At 46.8% G+C, this 22,500-nt stretch overlaps 2 protein-coding genes across 11 annotated transcripts in view; both read left to right on the top strand.

Moving 5' to 3' along the window:
* LOC116056975 (gelsolin-like) overlaps positions 1-18,573 on the top strand; it is a 21,836-nt gene extending 3,263 nt beyond the window's left edge. The window contains exons 3-19 of one of the 4 annotated variants that reach the window (XM_031309381.2): positions 1,605-1,759; positions 2,627-2,782; positions 3,528-3,587; positions 3,677-3,766; positions 5,728-5,817; positions 5,934-6,066; positions 11,176-11,264; positions 13,003-13,131; positions 13,212-13,298; positions 13,547-13,680; positions 14,770-14,860; positions 15,786-15,956; positions 16,216-16,390; positions 16,713-16,834; positions 17,286-17,363; positions 17,451-17,511; positions 18,377-18,573. In XM_031309381.2, coding sequence (XP_031165241.2) covers positions 1,605-1,759; positions 2,627-2,782; positions 3,528-3,587; positions 3,677-3,766; positions 5,728-5,817; positions 5,934-6,066; positions 11,176-11,264; positions 13,003-13,131; positions 13,212-13,298; positions 13,547-13,680; positions 14,770-14,860; positions 15,786-15,956; positions 16,216-16,390; positions 16,713-16,834; positions 17,286-17,363; positions 17,451-17,511; positions 18,377-18,504 — 1,949 coding nt within the window. In that variant the 3' untranslated portion in view covers positions 18,505-18,573. Of the gene's footprint in view, positions 1-1,604; positions 1,760-2,626; positions 2,783-3,059; positions 3,083-3,527; positions 3,588-3,676; positions 3,767-5,727; positions 5,818-5,933; positions 6,067-11,175; positions 11,265-13,002; positions 13,132-13,211; positions 13,299-13,546; positions 13,681-14,769; positions 14,861-15,785; positions 15,957-16,215; positions 16,391-16,712; positions 16,835-17,285; positions 17,364-17,450; positions 17,512-18,376 lie in introns of those variants that run through there. The other 3 variants (XM_031309382.2, XM_031309383.2, XM_031309384.2) reach the window with 3 other exon arrangements.
* The window catches only part of LOC116056993 (scavenger receptor cysteine-rich type 1 protein M160-like), a 1,012,348-nt gene that overhangs the window by 802,300 nt on the left and 187,548 nt on the right, over positions 1-22,500 (top strand). The window lies entirely within an intron of this gene.

Below are 22,500 nucleotides of genomic sequence, written 5' to 3'. Positions count from 1 at the left end.
CAGTGAGGAATCAACATTATTTAGGAGTTACTAAACACTAGATTGACTCTAGTTTCAAATGTGTGACTAGATTCACACATTTTTCTTTTGTTTACAGTAAATAAATAAATAATAAACAAATCTTAAAGTCAAGTTCACGATGAACTTAAAAACAGTTCTGAAATGCAAAATAATAGAATTTTAATCATGTGATAAATTCAGCGATTAATCACGACTAAAAAAATTTAGCGTTTGACAGCCCTGATATATACATATACATATACATATATATATATATATATATATGTATATGTATGTATATATATATATATATATATATATATATATATATATATATATATATACCTGCACTACTAGCAAGGTACTCTACATACATACTGTATATATATATATATTAGAGATGCACCGATTGACCGGCTGGTGACCGGAATTGGCCGATTTTCATGTCATCGGCCATGACCGGCATATGCCGATTTTATGCCGGTCAAATGCACTCGGGCGCCACATGATTTACATCGCGCAACAGCAACACCACACGTGCACATGCAGATGCAGGTTTTCCGCTGTATGCATGTAGCAGTGGCGCACGGTCGCTCCATCAGTTGTTTATGAAATGTCATACAGTCGTAATTATACACGGCTCCAACAGTCAGCCGCTCTCTCTCTCTCCCCTCTGAGGCTGTATTAACGTTACTGTTTAAAACGCTTTCCAGGTCAGTGGGGGTGCATACCGCTCAAAACCAGCATTAAAAACATAGGAATCTTTAAAGAGTTTAGTTTTGTTGTTAAACTGTAAAATGAGCGGTGACGTTAAATCACCTGTTTCAGGTAACAGCACTTTAGGGTACCGTCTATTTGCTGGATTGTTCCGAGGTAACCGCCGGTAGCTAACGTTAGCAGATAAGCCCGTTGACAGCAACGGTAGTGTTCATATTTATGCACAATGATACATAAAGCAAACTTGCTAAAAAAGGAACTACACGCTGTTTTCAGGTAACGTTACTGTTGACGTTCAAACAGGCCTCTGTGTGTGTTTTTAGAAATATCTTTATACTGCATTAAGGCTATATTTATTTTACTTTTTATTTGTTATTTATATATTATTTTATTGCCATTACCTGTTTTCCCTGTTTTCATACATACAGAAGTTTAGTTAGCAGTAGTAGTAGTAGTAGTAGTAGTAGTAGTAGTAGTAGTAGTAGAAGGAAATGGTTCTTCCATAACATTGCACTTTCGATGTGTGTTAATTTCCCACCAGGAGTAATTTATATAGTTGTATTTTATAGCAATCGATTATCTATTTAAAAACTGTTCTATGTTCTATATAAAATGTAACATTTTCTATTAAAGAAAAGATAGAAAATAAATATTTGTGTGGCTAAAATCGGTATCAGCAGGTCTAACTCAAAGAAAATCAGAAATCAGAATCAACCTAGAAAGTTGTAATCGGTGCATCTCTAATATATATACATATATATATATATATATATATATATATACATATATACACACATATATATTTTATACTTTTCATGATGCTTTTTGTTACTCTTTGCACTCTTCTGTGCCTCTGGTTCTGCTCTCTGATTGGTCGGCTGTAACAGGGTCTGAGTGCTCTCTGGATGAGAGCGGCGCGGCGGCCATATTTGCGGTTCAGATGGACGACTTCCTGCAGGGGGCACCGATCCAGTACCGTGAAGTCCAGGGCTACGAGTCCAAAACCTTCATAGAGTACTTCAAAACCGGACTCAAGTACATGGTAACCACGGCAACAGTGCACCTGGCAGGGGCATGTGTGTGTGTCTGATGGAACAACAATCTGTGAAACTGGTCCAGTATTAAACCAGAACCAAGCTGTAATGTAACCCTACAGGACTAATGTTCAGCAGCTGTTAGAGTCACTAAAAGTTCTGTTGTTGCTGCTGACAGACTCAGATTATTATTCTAAGAGTCTGACAACATTATGGGATGGATCCTTACAGAGATAGACCTTTTAGTTAAAGAGTAAGATCCTTTTAGTTTAACATGAAACAGCCCCGAAATCACCATCACCAAACCCACCAGACTACATGTAAATAATCAGTATTTTTAGCGTGTATAGAGCCAGCATATTTCCACCAGACTCCATGTAAATAATCAGGACTTTTAGCGTGTATAGAGCCAGCATATTTCCACCAGACTCCATGTAAATAATCAGGACTTTTAGCTTGTATAGAGCCAGCATATTTCCACCAGACTCCATGTAAATAATCAGGACTTTTGGCGTGTATAGAGCCAGCATATTTCCACCAGACTCCATGTAAATAATCAGGACTTTTAGCGTGTATAGAGCCAGCATATTTCCACATGTAAATGGGTGAATTAAGGGTTTATTTCAACCAAACCAGAGTGGTGATTGTTGGAACAGTGGAAAGATGAACCAAGACAGCTTTTGATAGTTTTATTTAGTTTCTGTCCACTTTGAATGAAGTGTGTTTTACCATGATAATAGTAGTGATTATTTACATGGAGTCTGGTTGGTTATGAATTGCTTGTTGCTGTATCAGTAACATACAAGGAAAAAAGAGAAATCAAACCAAAGATCCTGTAATGACATCATGTAATGACATCACTCTCTGTCTCCCAGAAAGGGGGCGTGGCCTCCGGCTTCCACCACGTGGTGACCAACCAGGTTCAGCGGCTGCTGCAGGTCAAAGGTCGACGCGTCGTCAGGGCAACAGAGGTTCCTGTCAGCTGGCAGAGTTTCAACCAGGGAGACAGTTTCATCCTGGACCTGGGAGAGGTGAGACAGGTGGAGAGGTCAGACAGGTGGAGAGGTGAGACAGGTGAAGAGGTGAGACAGGTGGAGAGGTCAGACAGGTGAAGAGGTGAGACAGTTTCATCCTGGACCTGGGAGAGGTGAGACAGGTGGAGAGGTGAGACAGGTGGAGAGGTTAGACAGGTGGAGAGGTGAGACAGGTGGAGAGGTCAGACAGGTGAAGAGGTCAGACAGGTGGAGAGGTGAGACAGGTGAAGAGGTGAGACAGGTGGAGAGGTCAGACAGGTGAAGAGGTGAGACAGTTTCATCCTGGACCTGGGAGAGGTGAGACAGGTGGAGAGGTTAGACAGGTGGAGAGGTGAGACAGGTGGAGAGGTCAGACACGTGGAGAGGTGAGACAGGTGGAGAGGTGAGACAGGTGGAGAAGTCAGACAGGTGGAGAGGTGAGACAGGTGGAGAGGTGAGACAGGCGGATGGGTGAGACAGGTGGAGAAGTCAGACAGGTGGAGAGGTGAGACAGGTGGAGAGGTGAGACAGGCGGAAGGGTGAGACAGGTGGAGAGGTCAGACAGGTGGAGAGGTGAGACAGTTTCATCCTGGACCATGGAGAGGTGAGACAGGCAGAGAGGTTAGATGGGTGGAGGGTGAGACAGGTGGAGAGGTGAAAAAAATTATATACGTATATAAAAATTTTAAAATATTCAATATCAAAATATCTGTCTGTCTGTCTGTCTGTCTGTCTGTCTGTCTGTCTGTCTGTCTCTCTCCAGGAAATCATCCAGTGGTCTGGTTCCCATAGCAACCGTTTTGAGAAGATGAAGGCCTCCATGGTGAGTGGTGACATCACCAGATGTGTGCAGAGAGATAACTTAGAGTGAACATTAAATCTTGTCCTGTTTGCTGATTGGCTGGTTGGCAGGTGTCTAAGGGTATCCGTGACGACGAGCGGTGTGGGCGGGGCCAGCTGCTGGTCTGTGACGAGGGGGAGGAGCCAGACAGGATGCTGCAGGTGACCACTTCCTGTTTACTGTAGTTCTTGGCCACGTTTAACCCCGACAACACAAAGCAACGTCTCTGCTGATTGGCTGTCAGCTGGGACTCGCCCACCCAACCAGAGACAGCAGATCTCAGAGCTGCTTCACAGCGTTAAGAGGAAACTTGTCGATCAATCAGGAAACCATAGCAACACGGTGACATCGTTTACAGACTGACCGTGAGATAGCAGTTAAGCTAAAGCTAGTTTAGCAGCGTTGCTGTAGACCGTTTTCCTTCAGTGTGTGGAGGACTGAGGTGCACATAATTGGGGGGGGTAAATGTCAGTTTATCAGTTATGATGATCACATTGATTTTATATTAGGGCTGTCAAACAATTAATTTTTTTTAATTGCGATTAATCGCATATTTTATCACATGATTAAAATTCTATTATTTTGCATTTCAGAACAGTTTTTAAGTTCATATTAACAATGGAAAGCCATTGTTACCAGTGTATCTTGATTGGGAATCAAATGAATGCAAAGAAAGTGACTTTATGAACTAATTACAAGATTTGTAATTATTTATTTACTGTAAACAAAAGAAACATGTGTGAATCTGTCATTATTGCACAACTCCTCCAAGTACCTAACTAAAAAACTAAAAATCCCTCTCCTTACCAGAGTCAACATAGTGTTTAGTAACTCCTAAATAATGTTGATTCCTCTCTGACGTCCAGTGATCACGGTTAATGAGACAGAGTTTGGACTCTGCAGCTGTTCCAGTGTGGCTGCTTTCTCCGTGTCCTACAGGCTGTGTGGTGAAACTACTGTCCCCCTCGACGGCAACGAGACGGGTCAGAACATGCCAACCGTAGTACGTCTTTAAGACCCGAGTCCTCTACGATGCTGACAGGTCTGCAGTTAGTTGCCACCCGTTTCGCAAGAGCTGTAGTCATTTTTTGGGATTTGGTTTCATCAACAGGTCGGCAAGTAGCACTCTCCAAAATACTGCCTTGCCTGAGTGGGTAGCATGCTAGTGGGTAGCATCAACCTGAGTCACGTTAATGAGCTCGTAGCTGGTAGCTCAAGCTTGACGTGCTTCAGTGATATTTTAATTCGGCTTTACACAACGTGCATATGACTTTCGCCTTGTCTACGAGCCGTCTGGGAGTTTCTGAAAATAAAAAGCTCCATTCAGAGTTATTGCTGCTGTGTTTCTCCATCAAAATAGTAGCCTGTTAGGACCACGCCAAGCCCAGTGAAGTGTAAAATAAATTAATAAATGCCGGCATGCGATTAATGTGATTAAAAAAAATTAATCACGTCACGGTTTAGGTACTGAACCAAAGTTTTATAACGGTAAAAGAGGCTGGCAGATTAACAGGTAGAGGTCCACATATCTTTAGGTCATGAGATGTGAAAAGTCATTGTTAAAGCTTTAGTGCCTAACTTTATATATTAATGAACGTCCGTTACATTCAAGTCATTACCAAATGAGTTGATACAAAGCTAAATACATTTCCCCCTCTCATTCCCCCTGCTCTGGTGTTTCCCCCTCTCATTCCCCCTGCTCTGGTGTTCCCCCTCTCATTCCCCCTGCTCTGGTGTTTCCCCCTCTCATTCCCCCTGCTCTGGTGTTCCCCCTCTCATTCCCCCTGCTCTGGTGTTTCCTCCTCTCATTCCCCCTGCTCTGGTGTTCCCCCTCTCATTCCCCCTGCTCTGGTGTTTCCTCCTCTCATTCCCCCTGCTCTGGTGTTTCCCCCTCTCATTCCCCCTGCTCTGGTGTTTCCCCTCTCATTCCCCCTGCTCTGGTGTTTCCCCCTCTCATTCCCCCTGCTCTGGTGTTTCCCCTCTCATTCCCTCTGCTCTGGTGTTTCCCCCTCTCATTCCCCCTGCTCTGGTGTTTCCCCCCTCTCATTCCCCCTACTCTAAACCGGAGACCCTGCACACTCCCCTCTTCCTGTTGACTGTGACCTCTTCCTGTTGCGTTCAGGTTCTCGGGGAGAAACCAGCGCTGCCTGACGCTCAGAGTGACGACACCAAGATGGACGTCTCCAACAGGAAGTTGGCACAGCTCTACAAGGTAACGTGTTCGTCCAATCAAAAGTGCAGATGCTCGAGATGTAACTGATCCAGAACGTGTCCACTGGAAGACTCTTATTGTGAAATAGCAACAGGAAGTGTCTTCCTGTCTGTCAGGTGTCCAACGCAGGCGGTGACATGGAGGTTACCATGGTAGCAGAGAACAACCCGTTCTCCCAGGATGCTTTGCAGTCCAGCGAGTGTTTCATCCTCGACAACGGAGCCAACGGACGCATCTTCGTCTGGAAAGGTTCCAACTTTAGAACCAAACTGACCTGAAACCTGAACCTGAGGGTAGATGCTAGATCGCAATCACTTCCTGCTTCCTGTTGGTCATCACAGCTGCAGGCTGACTGTAACGGAGTACAGCGGTACTGTGTTACCGTAGAAACCTACAGCTGCAGGCTGACTGTAACGGAGTACAGCGGTACTGTGTTACCGTAGAAACCTACAGCTGCTGGCTGACTGTAACGGAGTATAGGGGTACTTTGTTACCATAGAGACCTACAGCTGCAGGCTGACTGTAACGGAGTATATCAGAATCAGAATCAGAATCAGAAATACTTTAATAATCCCAGGGGGAAATTATTTTTGTTACCACTCCAGGTATACAAACAACATATATTATCCAGACTTTTAACATATATAATAAAAACAAATATACAGTAATAATAAATAAAATATGAAATGTACAGTGTTATGTGCAAATAGTGCAATAAAAAGAGAAAATGATTGTCTATGTTGAGATGATTATAGTGCAATAAAAAGAGAAGTGAATTGTCTATATTTGAGATGAGATGATTATAGAGAGGGGGTGTGTGACTCTCTGAGGGAGGTGTTGTAGAGTTTAATGACCACAGGCAGGAACGACTTCCTGTGGTGCTCTGTGGTGCATCGTGGGTAAGAGGAGTCTTCTGCTGAAGGTGCTCCTCTGCTGGGCCAGTGTGTCGTAGAGAGGGTGTGAGACATTATCTAAGATGGACTGAAGCCTGGACAGCATCCTCCTCTCAGCCACGGTCGTCAGTGTGTCCAGCTCCTCCCCCACGACATCACCAGCCCTCCTGATCAGTTTGTTCAGTCTGTTGGTGTCAGCGACCTTCATCCCACTGCCCCAGCATGTGACAGCGAAGAAGATAGCACTGGCCACGACAGACTGATAGAACATCCTCAGCATCGTCCGGCAGATGTTAAAGGACCTCAGCCTCCTCAGGAAAAAGAGTCGACTTTGGCCCTTTTTGTAGACAGCCTCGGCGTGTCTAGTCCAGTCCAGTTTATTGTTTAAGTACACCCCCAGGTACTTGTACTCCTCAACAATGTCCACAGGGATCCCCTGGATGGAAACAGGGGTCACAGGTGATTTCGCCCTCCTCACTACGAGCTCCTTCGTTTTTGTCACATTGAGCTGCAGATGGTTCAGCTCACTCCAAGTGACAAAGTTGCCCACAACAGTCCTGTATTCAGTCTCATCACCCTTTTCTATGCAGCCAACTATTGCTGAGTCATCAGAAAACTTCTGAAGGTGGCAGGACTCAGTGCAATAGTTGAAATCCGAGGTGAAGAGGGTGAAGAGGAAGGGAGAGAGGACAGTCCCCTGTGGAGCCCCAGTGTTGCTGACCACCCTGTCAGACACACAGTTCTTTAGGCGTACGTACTGTGGTCTGCCCATCAGGTAATCAACAATCCAGGACACGATGGGGGCCTCCACCTGCATCGCAGTCATCTTCTCACCCAGTAGACGGACGGATGGTGTTGAAAGCACTGGAGAAGTCAAAGAACATGACTCTCACAGTGCTCGCAGGCTTGTCCAGATGAGTGTAGACTCTGTTCAGCAGGTAAATGATGCTGTCCTCAACTCCCAGGCTGGGCTGGTAGGCGAACTGTAGTGGATCAGTGAAGGGCCTGACCATAGGCCTTAGCTGCTCCAGGACGAGCCTCTCGAAGGTCTTCATGATGTGGGACGTCAGAGCCACCGGTCTGTAGTCCTGAGGGCCGCTGGGACGCGGCGTCTTTGGCACAGGAACGAGGCAGGACGTCTTCCACAGCACGGGGACCCTCTGGAGGTGCAGGCTCAGGCTGAAGACTAGACTTAGTACTCCACACAGCTGGGGGGCACAGGCTTTAAGCACCCTGGAAAATACACCGTCTGGGCCAGCAGCTTTGCCGGAGTGGAGTCTAGTCAGCTGTCTTCTCACCAGGTCAGGCGTGAAGGACACTGTAGAGGTGACCGTGGGGGGAGGGGTGAGGTCCTCAGGTTGTAGAGGACATGGTGTAGAGCTGGGGGGAGGGGTGGAGTAGGAGGGTGTGAGTTGAGGTGGTGAGGTGCAGACAAAGGGCCTGTAAGGAGGAGGAGTAGGAGGAGGTGAAGTGGCAGTTTTTTTTGGGCAGCCAGCAGCAGAGACTTGTGGGGGATGGGCCGCAGTATCAAACCTATTGAAAAATAGGTTCAGATCATTGGCCCGGTCCACACGGCCCTCCAACCCCATGCCACCAGTCTTCTGGAACCCAGTGAAGGTTCTCATGCCGCTCCACACATCCCTCATGTTGTTATGCTGGAGTTTACTCTCCAGCTTTCTCCTATAACTGTCTTTAGCCTCCCTGATTTTGAGTTTGAGTACCCCCTGCACTCTCCTCACCTCATCACGGTTGCCATCTCTGAACGCCCTCTTCTTTTCATTCGGGATAGCCTTCATGTCCTTGGTGATCCAGGGTTTATTATTGGCATAGCAGGTTACAGTCCGAGCAGGGACATTGCAGTCCACACAGAAATTAATGTAGTCCGTGATGCACTCTGTGAGCCCATCAATGTCCTCCCCATGGGGCTCACAGAGTGCAGGCCAGTCCGTCACTTCAAAGCAGCTCTGCAGTGGCTCATAAGCCTCATCCGACCACCTCCTCACTGTTCTTGTGGTTGTAGGCTTCCTCTTCACCAGAGGCACATAGCAGGGTTTGAGGTGAACCAGGTTGTGATCTGACCTGCCAAGAGGGGGGAGAGAAGAGGAGGTGTATGCTTCCTTAATGTTAGCATACATCAGGTCCAGGGTCCTCTCTTCTCTGGTAGGACAGCTCACATATTGTTTGAATGGCGGCAGAACTCTATCCATGGTGACGTGGTTAAAGTCTCCCGACATGATGATGAGGGCACTGGGGTGTTGAGTCTGTAGTTTGGAGATGGTGGTGTGGATGATGCTGCAGGCAGATGTTGGGTTTGCAGAGGGAGGGATGTACACGACAACAATGATGACATGTGGGATCTCTCTAGGCAGATGGTATTGACGGAGTCCAACGGCCAGCAGTTCAACATCCGGGCTACAGAGCTGTTCTTTAATCGTGATATGACCGGGATAACACCATCTGCTGTTTACTAGAACAGCAAGCCCCCCGCCTTTCCGCTTACCGCTCTCGGTGCAATCCCGGTCCGCCTGGACAGTGTGGAAGCCATCCACGGAAAAGGCAGCATGTCCCGGTGAAAGCGGCATTGATAAAAAAAAAAAAACAACACGAAAAAAGCACCAAAACTCTGCAAAGTAACCTCGTTAGAGAGGGCAGGACTTCACAGAGTTAAAGTGATAAAACAAGAACGAACAAAAGAGAATGAAAGTTAAAAAAGTAAAAAAAAAGCGAACTAAAAAGCTGGAGCAGGTAACAGGCAGCATGCAGCTTTCACGCACGCGCACTGATCGAGTATAGGGGTACAGGGGTACTTTGTTACCGTAGAAACCTACAGCTGCAGGCCGACTGTAACGGAGTATAGGGGTACTTTGTTACCGTAGAAACCTACAGCTGCAGGCCGACTGTAACGGAGTATAGGGGTACTTTGTTACCGTAGAAACCTACAGCTGCTGGCTGACTGTAACGGAGTATAGGGGTACTTTGTTACCGTAGAAACCTACAGCTGCAGGCTGACTGTAACGGAGTATAGGGGTACTTTGTTACCATAGCAACCTACAGCTGCAGGCTGACTGTAACGGAGTATAGTGGTACTTTGTTACCATAGAAACCTACAGCTGCAGGCTGACTGTAACGGAGTATAGTCGTACTGTGTTACCGTAGAAGCTTTGTGGGGAGGAACTGTTAACTCTTGTTGTCTACCTTCGACCATGCAACTTAGTTTTCTAGGTCAAAATATAAAATGAAAACTTTTTTTGAACGTTTTGGTCATCTTTTTCTGTGCCTTTGTAAAGTTTTTCTGGGTTTTTTCCCCCAAGTTTTTGGAGCTTTTTCCGACATTTTGGTCACTTTTTTATGAAACACCCAAATTCTATGAAAGTAGTGAACTGATAATTTCTTTTACTTGTGAAGAGCCTCGTAAGGAACCATCCACGTTATTTTTTGTGTGAAAATTTGTTTGAAAGAAACCCAAATTTTTGATATAGAAACTTTTTGAAAATAGGTCATATTTGACCCGAGGACAACAGGAGAGTTAACAACATGGTTTAACGTGAAATATAAACTCTGCAGTAACATCTGATGATGCTGTTGAAGCTTTCAGTGTTGATGTTGACGTGTGATGATGATGATGATGGTGGTGATGATGATGATGATGGTGGTGATGATGATGATGATGATGATGATGATGATGGTGATGATGGTGGTAATGATGATGATGATGATGGTGATGATGATGATGGTGATGATGATGGTGATGGTGATGGTGATGATGGTGATGGTGATGATGATGATGATGATGATGATGATGGTGATGATGGTGGTAATGATGATGATGATGATGGTGATGATGGTGGTAATGATGATGATGATGATGGTGATGATGATGATGGTGATGATGATGGTGATGGTGATGATGGTGATGGTAATGGTGATGATGGTGGTGATGGTGATGATGATGATGATGATGGTGATGGTGATGGTGATGATGATGATGATGGTGATGATGATGATGGTGGTGATGATGATGATGATGATGATGGTGATGATGATGGTGATGGTGATGGTGATGATGATGATGATGATGATGATGATGATGATGATGATGATGGTGATGATGATGGTGATGGTGGTGGTGATGATGATGATGGTGATGATGATGGTGATGGTGATGGTGATGGTGATGATGATGATGATGATGATGGTGATGATGATGATGATGATGATGGTGGTGATGATGATGATGGTGATGATGGAGGTGATGATGATGATGATGATGATGATGATGATGATGATGGTGGTGATGATGATGATGGTGGTGATGATGGTGATGATGGTGATGATGATGATGATGATGGTGATGGTGATGATGGTGATGATGGTGATGATGATGATGATGGTGATGATGATGATGATGATGATGATGATGGTGGTGATGATGATGATGATGATGATGATGTGTGTGTGTGCGCAGGTAAGGATGCGAACACTGAGGAGCGCTTCGCTGTCCTGAAGAGCGCAGAGCAGTTCATCCAAAAGATGAACTACCCAGCATACACACAGGTACACACAGGTACACATTGGTACACATTGGTACATACAGGTACACACAGGTACACACAGGTACACATTGGTTAATACACACACAGGTACACATTGGTTAATACACACACAGGTACACACAGGTACACATTGGTTTATACACACACACAGGTACACATTGGTACATACAGGTACATACAGGTACACAGAGGTACACGTTGGTACATACAGGTACACACCTGAGAGGTCTGGGTGGTTCATAGTGTAGTAGACCTGTCCTAGACCACCTGAGAGGTCTGGGTGGGTCATAGTGTAGCAGACCTGTCCCAGACCACCTGAGAGGTCTGGGTGGTTCATAGTGTACTAGCAAATCAGAAATGTATTTTGGCCCTAAACCGTTTAGTGATTTATAAACCAGCAGAAGTATTTTGAAATCAATTCTTTGAGGCACTGGAAGCCAGTGTAGAGACTTCAGAACTGGAGTGATGTGATCCACTTTCTTGGTCTTAGTGAGGACTGGAGCAGCAGCGTTCTGAATCAGCTGCAGCTGTCTGATTGATTTTTTAGGGAGACCTGTAAAGACTCCGTTACAGTAGTCTAGTCTACTGAAGATAAAAGCATGGACAAGTTTTTCCAAGTCCTGCTGAGACATAAGTCCTTTAACCCTTGATATATTTTTAAGGTGGTAATAGGCTGACTTTGTAATTGTCTTAATGTGGCTGTTAAATTTCAGGTCTGAGTCCATGACTACACCAAGATTTCTGGCTTTGTCTGTTGTTTTTAACATTATCGTTTGAAGCTGAGTGCTGACTTTCAATCATTCCTCTTTTGCTCCAAAAACAACCACCTCAGTTTTTTCTTCATTTAATTTAAGAAAGTTCTGGCACATCCAGTCATTAATTTGTTCAATGCACTTAGTCAGTTGTTGTATTGGACTATAGTCCCCTGGCGATAAGGTTATATAAAGTTGTGTGTCATCCGCATAACTATGGTAACTTATGTTGTTGTTTTCCATAATTTGAGCCAGTGGAAGCCTGTAGATGTTAAACAGGAGAGGCCCCAGAACGGAGCCTTGGGGAACTCCGCACGTCATATTTGTATGCTCAGATGTATAATTCCCTATAGACACAAAGTAGTCCCTATTCTTTAAATAAGACTCAAACCAGTTTACTACTGTGCCAGAAAGGCCAACCCAGTTTTCTAATCGGTCTAGTAATATGTCATGGTCGACCGTATCAAATGCAGCACTGAGATCAAGTAATACCTAGACTGAAGTTTTGCCACTATCTGTGTTTAAGTGGATGTCATTAAAGACTTTAACAAGAGCTGTCTCAGTGCTGTGGTGTGGTCGAAAACCCGACTGGAAGGCATCAAAACTGTTGTTTAGTGACAAGAAAAGGTTCAGTTGTTGAGAAACCGTTTTTTCAATGATTTTACTTAAAATGGAAGGTTTGATATTGGCCTATAGTTGCTCATTAGTGACGTGTCTAGATTGTTCTTTTTTAAGAGTGGCTTAATGACTGCAGTTCTCAGGGCCTGTGGGAAGATACCTGAGAGAAGAGACGTGTTTACAATCTGTAGAAGATCTGTAGCCAAACAAAACAAAACGCCCATTGGTAGAATATCAAGGCAACAGGAGTAGGTTTTCAGATTCACACACACACACACACACACACACACACACACACACACACACACACACACACACACACACACACACACACACACACAGGTAACTCACCTGTCCAAACCCCCTCAGGTTCAGGTCTTTCCAGAGCACGGGGAGACTCCGCTCTTCCAACAGTTCTTTAAAAACTGGAGGGACCGTGGCGACACCGTTGGCATGGGAACCGCCTACGTACCCAGTCAGATCGCTAGGATAAAGAAGGTAAACCAATCAGGTTCAGGATGGGCTTCAGGGCCAATCAGAGAATGGCTCTCTGTAGACTAACTCTTCTGATTGGACAGGTTCCGTTTGACGTGTCAAAGCTCCACCAATCAGACACCATGGCAGCGCAACACGGGATGGTGGACCGCGGAGACGGAGAGAAACAGGTGAGGGGGCGGGGCCAGTTCACAGTGGCCAATCACAGCTCTGCTGGCAGCTTTTAGAGTTCCGACAGTTCAAAAAAATTGACTCTGTGTGTACGTTTCTAAAAAGAGTTCAACAGTGAGCGCCCGCTTTCTGAACGGCTCCTGAAGTAATTTTGCCCATTCAATATCTGTCTGTCTGTCTGTCTCTCTAACATGTCTGCCTGTCTGTCTCTCTAACCTGTCTGTCTCTCTAACCTGTCTGTCTGTAGATCTGGCGTATTGAAGGATCAGAGAAAGTTCCGGTGGATGCGTCAGTCTTCGGTCAGTTCTTTGGAGGTGACAGTTACATCATCCTGTATCAGTACAGACACAACAACAGACAGGGCCACATCATCTACATATGGTGAGAACATGTTTATATTAATATAATAATATAACATGGTGACCAGAGGGCCCACGATTAAGTGTTGCTTACGAACCACGGCACAAGCACCTTGGTCCTATAGCCGCATCACTGTCGTGCCAATAATGACGTTAAATCAAACCCTCTCGTGTAATACTGCAATTATACAACGGTTACAACTACATAAAAGTTATAATCAAACTGTATTCATATTGTGGGGCAATTCACTCTCAAATTAAAGTAAAAAGCAACAGAGATAATTTTTAGTCCCTCCCTGTTAAACATTGGTCAGCTAGTCATCCTAAGCTAACGTTAGCTTTGTAAAGGTAGAGATCGTGGCATTTTTTAAATGTAATAACTAACGCATATATAAACACCAAACTGCTTTGCAAACTTAATTATTGCCGTGTCAGTGGCACAGCTGATTTGGATGACAACAGCTGATGTCATCCAAACAGCTGATGTCATCCAAACAGCTGATGTCATCCAAACAGCTGATGTGATCATGTGATCCAAACAGCTGATGTGATCCAAACAGCTGATGTCATCCAAACAGCTGATGTGATCCAAACAGCTGATGTCATCCAAACAGCTGATGTGATCATGTGATCCAAACAGCTGATATGATCCAAACAGCTGATGTGATCATGTGATCCAAACAGCTGATGTGATCAAACAGCTGATGTGATCCAAACTATTCCAGAAACAGTTAACTCCAGAGTGTTATAAAAATGTTGTTTCATCCAATGATTAACTTCTCATCCTCTTCCAACCATTCATGAAAACTAAGTCCTCCATATAAATCAAAATTAACAACTAAACGATCCATTGTATCAATGTTGTTACGGTTACGTTACCTTTTTTTTGACTCAGCCCTGGAAGTTACAATATTGCCATGGAAATGGTGGAGTAATATTTTCAGTGCTGCACCAGGCGCTCAAATGGCTCTGGGTGTGCTGTCATGCTGATTCAGCACGTTCTAAATGTCTAGTTGACCAATCAGATTGTCTGGTCGGATCTACTTGTTGTATAATACTTTGTAAACCAAAAGGTATGAAATGTTGATATTTAGTATTTGTGTCTCTTCAGGCAGGGAGCAGAGTCCAGCCAGGACGAGGTCGGGGTGTCGGCTATCTTGGCTTTCCAGCTGGATGAAGAACTGGGAGGGGGGGCTGTTCAGGTACACCAGCTGGGAACACTGGGGGGGGTGACCTGTTTCCTTAAAGTGGCTACGAGGAACTTTCAGTTTCTGTCAGGGATGCACCGAATCCAGGATTTGGCTTTGGATTCGGCTGAATATTGAGCTTTTTGACGGGGTTCGGTTTCTGCTGAACCACAGAATGTTTTTCCACCGAACAGAACCCTACGCTTATGCTACGCGCGCTAAGCTGGTCAACGTAATGACGGCGTCGTTGATTACAGGAAGGTGTTTACGTAGGTGGAGCGTTCAATGCAGTAGGCTGTGAGAAAGTGAAAATGGAACTCGTGAGCAGAAGAAGTGTAGTTTGGCAGTACTTTCAGTGAAGAGAAGGCCATTCAAGTCCAGCTACATGTTCAATTTACAATGCTGATTTGTCTCGTGGTGGCGAGGACCTTAAACAATACACAACATCACCACTGTTACAACATTTGGTCTACAGACAGCAACCAAAATGCAGCAACTTCAGGTAAATAAAATGAAAAATACACTGTTGTGGACGTTGTTTACTTCATTAATGTGTTTACTGTGTTAATGGACTGAGGATGGGAGTAGGATTCAGTATTTGGTTTCGGATTCGGCAGAATCTTAACCAGTGGATTTGGTATTCGGCTGAACCCCAAAAATCTGGATTTGGTGCATCCCTAGTTTCTGTTGATCCTAGCGGCCCCTTTGGATCAAAGCCACACCTGCTGTCGTAAAAATCGTTTTAGCGCGAGCTGAAAAGTGTTGCCTGCGGTAACTACTACTCTGAGAGACAGGTTGGTTCAGACTGCTGGAACCTTTCCTGCAACGTTTTAAAATGGCTTTGTCTCGCTGTGAATCTTTGATCTGAACTTGGCTTTAGACACCCAGACAGACCCAGACTGAAACCTCTGAGCTGAACAGATCATCTGTCCATCTGCAGGTGCGTGTGGTTCAGGGCAAAGAGCCCGCCCACCTCATGAGCCTGTTTGGCAGCCAACCAATGGTGGTGTACAAGGGCGGGACTTCCAGAGAGGGTGGCCAATCAGAGGCTGCAGATACCCGTCTGTTCCAGGTCCGAGCCAATCCAGCGGGAGACACCAGAGCTGTGGAGGTGAGAGAGGCTGTGGGGTGAGATGGGAAGCTGTGGGGGTGAGACAGGAAGCTGTGGAGGTGAGACAGAAAACCAGAGCCATACATAGACCAAGTTATGTCTTGAGAGGGTTACTGTGCTCATTTTAGTTTCTGTATGCCCCACAAACTGTCTAACTGTGTAACCAGTAACTGGTGTTCCTCCAGCCTGAAGCTGGTCTATAGTCTGACCCCAGTACCAGACACCAGTGTTACCATGGTAACCAGTACCTGTTCCCCAGGTGGACCCGTGTTCCTCCAGTCTGAACTCCGGTGATGTCTTCCTGCTGGTTTCCTCCTTTGGGTCCTGGAGGTGGAGGGGGGGGCGCAGCAGCTCGGCTGAAGCTCAGGGAGCAGAACACCTGGCTGCACTCCTGCAGGTAACCCCCCCCACACTGGAGGAGGGGGGGGAGGAAGGTAAGGGGGGTCTGATTGGTCCATGATGAACTGGAACTAAAGACAGCACATCACTAGGGCTGGGTACCGAACTCAACACCTCCAAACTGCCTTTTAAAGTATTGAAAAATGCCTCATCATTCACTACCTAAGTAGTAACTTTTTCTGTGAGCCAATCAGCACGCAGCACGCTTCTAACGTAATGTATGTGATTGGCTGTCTAACGTAACGTAACAGAGACACACAGGAGAAACTCGGAACCGGTACGGAAGTCACGGTGTTGGTATCGGTATGGAATTTTATTTTTAAACCTGTGAGTTTCTGTGTCTCTGTGTGGTTACAGATGCATTCTTGGATGCGTTGGGGGGGAAGAAAGACTACTGTCGGTCCCCCCGTCTGAAGAACAAGATGGACACTCATCCTCCTCGTCTGTTTGCCTGCTCCAACAAGACCGGAAACTTCCTGGTTTGTCTGTCTGTCTGTCTGTCTGTCTCTCTGTCTGTCTGACTCTCCGTCTGTCCATCTGTCCCTCTGTCCGTCTGTCCGTCTGTCCGTCTGTCCGTCTGTCCGTCTGTCCCTCTGTCCCTCTGTCCCTCTGTCCCTCTGTCCGTCTGTCTGTCTGTCCATCTGTCCCTCTGTCTGTCTGTCTGTCTGTCCGTCTGTCCGTCTGTCTCTCCGTCTTTCTGTCTGTCCGTGCGTTTAAATATGACGTTAAAGGAGACTTTTAGCGTCAATAACAAACGTCAAAGATACCTGACCAAGCATCGCTTTCTGACGCGAGAATGAATTGCTGTTTACAATGTTTTTCTTTCAGTAATAATAATAATAACAATAATAATAATAATAATAATAATAATAATAATAATAATAATAATAATAATAAAATAATAATAATATAAATATTACCTGTGTTCAGATGGAGGAGGTTCCAGGGGAGCTGACGCAGGACGACCTCGCTCCTGATGATGTCATGATCCTCGACACCTGGGACCAGGTGAGTCTCCAGCCGTCACCATGGTTACAGGTCCTCACTTCCTGTGTCCGCACCTACTGTGTCCTCACCTCCTGTGTCCTCCTACAGGTGTTCGTTTGGATCGGAAACGAGTCTCAAGAGGAGGAGAAGACAGAGGCGGCAGCGTCAGGTGAGACAGACGGGAAGTTAGGCTGGCAGACGGGAGGTTAGGCTGGCAGACAGGAAGTTAGACTGACAGACGGGAGGTTAGGCTGGCAGATGGGAGGTTAGGCTGGCAGACAGGAAGTTAGGCTGACAGACGGGAGGTTAGGCTGGCAGACGGGAGGTTAGGCTGGCAGACAGGAAGTTAGACTGACAGATGGGAGGTTAGGCTGGCAGATGGGAGGTTAGGCTGGCAGACAGGAAGTTAGGCTGACAGACGGGAGGTTAGGCTGACAGATAGGAGGTTAGGCTGGCAGACGGGAAGTTAGGCTGGCAGACGTAAAGTTAGGCTGGCAGACGGAAAGTTAGGCTGACAGACGGGAGGTTAGGCTGGCAGACGGGAAGTTAGGCTGACAGATAGGAGGTTATGCTGGCAGACAGGAGGTTAGGCTGACAGACAGGAAGTTAGGCTGGTAGGCAGGAGATTAGGCTGGTAGACTGGAGGTTAGACTGGTAAACAGGAGGTTAGACTGGTAGACTGGAGGTTAGACTGGTAGACTGGATGTTAGACTGGTAGACTGGAGGTTAGGCTGGTAGACTGGAGATTAGGCTGGTAGACTGGAGGTTAGACTGGTAGACTGGAGGTTAGACTGGTAGACTGGAGGTTAGTATTTTGACGTATTTGACTTGGTGCTGTTACAGCGACTTCTATTTAGGCAGTGATGGATTATTAAACCTGACTCAGATTAAAATAAACAGACGCTGCAGTCGGCTTCCTTGTTTACATTGTGGAAGCTTTCTGATTGGATGGCTTTAATCTTTAGTAGCTTTGTAGTTCCGGAGAAGAGCAGGACTACAAACAGCTAACGGCTAACAGCTAATTGTGTATGCAGCTCTCAGGTACTTGGCGAGCGACCCGGCCCACAGAGACCCTCGCACGCCCACCGTGACCGTGAAACAGGGATTTGAACCGCCAACCTTCACCGGCTGGTTCCTGGGCTGGAACCAACAGGGCCTGTGACATCACTTCCTGTTTACACACACAGTCTCACTGCTTTGCTCTGATGAATAAAACCTGTCTGTCTGCTCACTGTGTGTTTATTTTCCTTTTCACAAACTAAAGTCAAACTCTGAAGTATGGAAGCCCAGAGCGGCCAACACATGGAGCTAGGCTAACAGTTTCCCTCTGCTTCCAGAGTTTGTGCTAAGGTAGGCTAACCTAGAGCTGATCTGACTCTGGGTAAAAGTGACGTACTGTTCCTTTAATGCCAGGATCAGACTACACAAATTCAGCCTGATTTTGACCTGACAGACACGTCACAGACAAATGTTCAAAGTCGTGCCTGATAACGTGGGTCTGGACTGACAAACGTGTGTCTTTATCTCTCTTATTTTACAAAATCAGTTCACAGAAACATGTTTCAGAAAACATTTTAAGCAATAAATAAGATATGCAGTTGCTGAATCAGTATGGATTTCAGATCAACAACGGTCAGTTTAAAAGATTTTTGAGAGTTTTTGAGAGGCTGCTGCTCCACCGAAGCGTTGACCTGAACTCACGCGTGATCTTCATGACAACACGTGATAATCGGCTTGGGGACTGGACGGTGTCACACTTGTACTGCTGCTCTGCTGCTCTTCTGTTTAAGACACAGCAAGATTTTTTGGCAATGTATGTCTGTCTAGTCTGTCATAGTGACTGTCGTGAAAGACAAAATTGTGTAGTCTGATCCTGTAAGACAATACCTAAACACACAGAGCCTAAAAAATGAGGAATATATTCAAACTGTCTCTTTAAAACAAGTTTAACTTTCAAATAAACAGCAGTTCTTCCATTCAGACCAGAGATTAGTCCTTTCCGTCTCTGTCTGTTTGTTCTGTCAGGGTCATCAACTGGTATTGTTAACCAATGGCTAACCTGGATAGAGCTAACCCTGCTAAATATAACTAAATAACAGTTAATACAGAGTTGTTTTAGCGTCATTTCCACGCTTCCCATTTGTTGTCTCTGTGAGTAGCCGGGCAATGCATTGTGGGAGACGGGGCGTCGAGTTTCTCACTCCTCGTTGTCATAAAGTTGAATCCAGGCAACTTTATGTAAATGAGGATGGTTCAGCTCGGCTCTCCGCCTCTGGAAAACTCGTAACCATCTGCTGAAGTGACCAATGTCAGATTCATTAAAATCAGAGAGTTTCATGTTGGTGTGTTTTTAACCACTGAGGGAAGTGTTCGTCCAATCAGCTGCAGCCGTGTGCAGGACCAGTTGATCTACGACAAAGACGTGCAGGGTGGCCGTTGGACTTCCCTTTCTCGAGCCACATTAACCAGCTCCGACTGGGGGATCCCGAGGCGTTCCCAGGCCAGGTTGGAGATATAATCCCTCCACCTAGTCCTGGGTCTTCCCCGAGGCCTCCTCCCAGCTGGACGTGCCTGGAACACCTCCCTAGGGAGGCGCCCAGGGGGCATCCTTACCAGATGCCCGAACCACCTCAACTGGCTCCTTTCGACGCAAAGGAGCAGCGTCTCTACTCCGAGCTCCTCACGGATGACTGAGCTTCTCACCCTATCTCTAAGGGAGACGCCAGCCACCCTCCTGAGGAAACCCATTTCGGCCGCTTGTACCCTGGATCTCGTTCTTTCGGTCATGACCCAGCCTTCATGACCATAGGTGAGGGTAGGAACGAAAACTGACCGGTAGATCGAGAGCTTTGCCTTCTGGCTCAGCTCTCTTTTCGTCACAACGGTGCGATAAATTAAGTGTAATACCGCACCCGCTGCGCCGATTCTCCGACCAATCTCCCGCTCCATTGTCCCCTCACTCGCGAACAATACCCCAAGGTACTTGAACTCCTTCACTTGGGGTAAAGACTCATTCCCTACCTGGAGAAGGCACTCCATCGGTTTCCTGCTGAGAACCATGGCCTCAGATTTAGAGGTGCTGATCCTCATCCCAGCCGCTTCACACTCGGCTGCGAACCGATCCAGTGAGTGCTGAAGGTCACAGGCCGACGATGCCATCAGGACCACATCATCCGCATAAAGCAGCGATGAGATCCCCAGCCCACCGAACTGCAACCCCTCTCCACCCCGACTACTCCTCGATATCCTGTCCATAAATACTACAAACAGGATTGGTGACAAAGCGCAGCCCTGGCGGAGGCCAACTCTCACCTGAAACGAGTCCGACTTACTGCCGAGTACCCGGATACAGCTCTCGCTTTGGTCGTACAGAGATTAGATGGCCCTGAGAAGGGACCCCCTCACCCCATACTCCCGCAGCACCTCCCACAGTATCTCCCGGGGGACCCGGTCATACGCCTTCTCCAGATCCACAAAGCACATGTAGACCGGTTGGGCATACTCCCAGGCTCCCTCCAGGATCCTTGCGAGAGTAAAGATCTGGTCCGTTGTTCCACGACCAGGACGGAATCCGCATTGTTCCTCTTCAACCTGAGGTTCGACTATCGACCGAACCCTCCTTTCCAGCACCTTGGAGTAGACTTTACCAGGGAGGCTGAGAAGTGTGATACCCCTGTAATTGGCACACACCCTCTGGTCCCCCTTTTTGAAAAGGGGAACCACCACCCCGGTCTGCCACTCCTTAGGCACCGTCCCCGACTTCCACGCAATGTTGAAGAGGCGTGTCAACCAAGACAACCCCTCCACACCCAGAGCTTTAAGCATTTCCGGACGGATCTCATCAATCCCTGGGGCTTTGTCACTGTGGAGTTGTTTAACTACCTCAGCAACTTCCACCAGGAAAATTGACGACAATCCCCCATCATCCTCCAGCTCTGCCTCTACCATAGAGGGCGTATTAGTCGGATTTAGGAGTTCCTCAAAGTGCTCCTTCCACCGCCCTATTACCTCCTCAGTTGAGGTCAACAGCGTCCCATCCTTACTGTACACAGCTTGGATGGTTCCCCGCTTCCCCCTCCTGAGGTGGCGAACGGTTTTCCAGAAGCACCTTGGTGCCGACCGAAAGTCCTTCTCCATGTCTTCTCCGAACTTCTCCCACACCCGCTGCTTTGCCTCTTTCACGGCAGAGGCTGCAGCCCTTCGGGCCCTTCGGGCCCTTCGGGCCCTTCGGTACCTTGCAACTGCCTCCGGAGTCCTCTGGGATAACATATCCCGGAAAGACTCCTTCTTCAGTCAGACGGCTTCCCTGACCACCGGTGTCCACCACGGTGTTCGTGGGTTACCGCCCCTTGAGGCACCTAAGACCCTAAGACCACAGCTCCCCGCCGCAGCTTCAGCAATGGAAACTTTGAACATTGTCCACTCGGGTTCAATGCCCCCAGCCTCCACAGGGATGCACGAAAAGCTCCGCCGGAGGTGTGAGTTGAAAGTCTGTCGGACAGGGGCCTCCTCCAGACGTTCCCAATTTACCCGCACTACCCGTTTGGGCTTACCAGGTCTGTCCAGAGTCTTCCCCCACCCTCTGACCCAACTCACCACCAGATGGTGATCAGTTGACAGCTCTGCCCCTCTCTTCACCCGAGTGTCCAAAACATACGGCCTCAGATCAGATGAAACGATTATAAAATCGATCATTGACCTTTGGCCTAGGGTGCTCTGGTACCAAGTACACTTATGAGCATCCCTATGTTCGAACATGGTGTTCGTTATAGACAATCCATGACTAGCACAGAAGTCCAACAACAAACAACCACTCTGGTTTAGATCAGGGAGGCCGTTCCTCCCAATCACGCCTCTCCATGTGTCCCCATCATTTCCCACGTGCGCGTTGAAGTCCCCCAGCAGAACTATGGAGTCCCCTACTGGAGCCCCATACAGGACTCCATTCAAGGTCTCCAAGAAGGCCGAATACTCCGAGCTCTTGTTTGGTGCATACGCACAAACAACAGTCAGAGTTTTCCCCCCCCACAACCCGCAGGCGTAGGGAGGCGACCCTCTCGTCCACCGGGGTAAACTCCAACGTAGCGGCGCTCAGCCGGGGGCTTGTGAGTATCCCCACACCCGCCCGGCGCCTCACACCCTGGGCAACTCCGGAGAA

The sequence above is a fragment of the Sander lucioperca genome, chromosome 2, assembly GCF_008315115.2.
Source record: "Sander lucioperca isolate FBNREF2018 chromosome 2, SLUC_FBN_1.2, whole genome shotgun sequence".
NCBI classification, from domain to species: domain Eukaryota; kingdom Metazoa; phylum Chordata; class Actinopteri; order Perciformes; family Percidae; genus Sander; species Sander lucioperca.
This window is presented reverse-complemented; position numbering and strand designations above follow the sequence as displayed.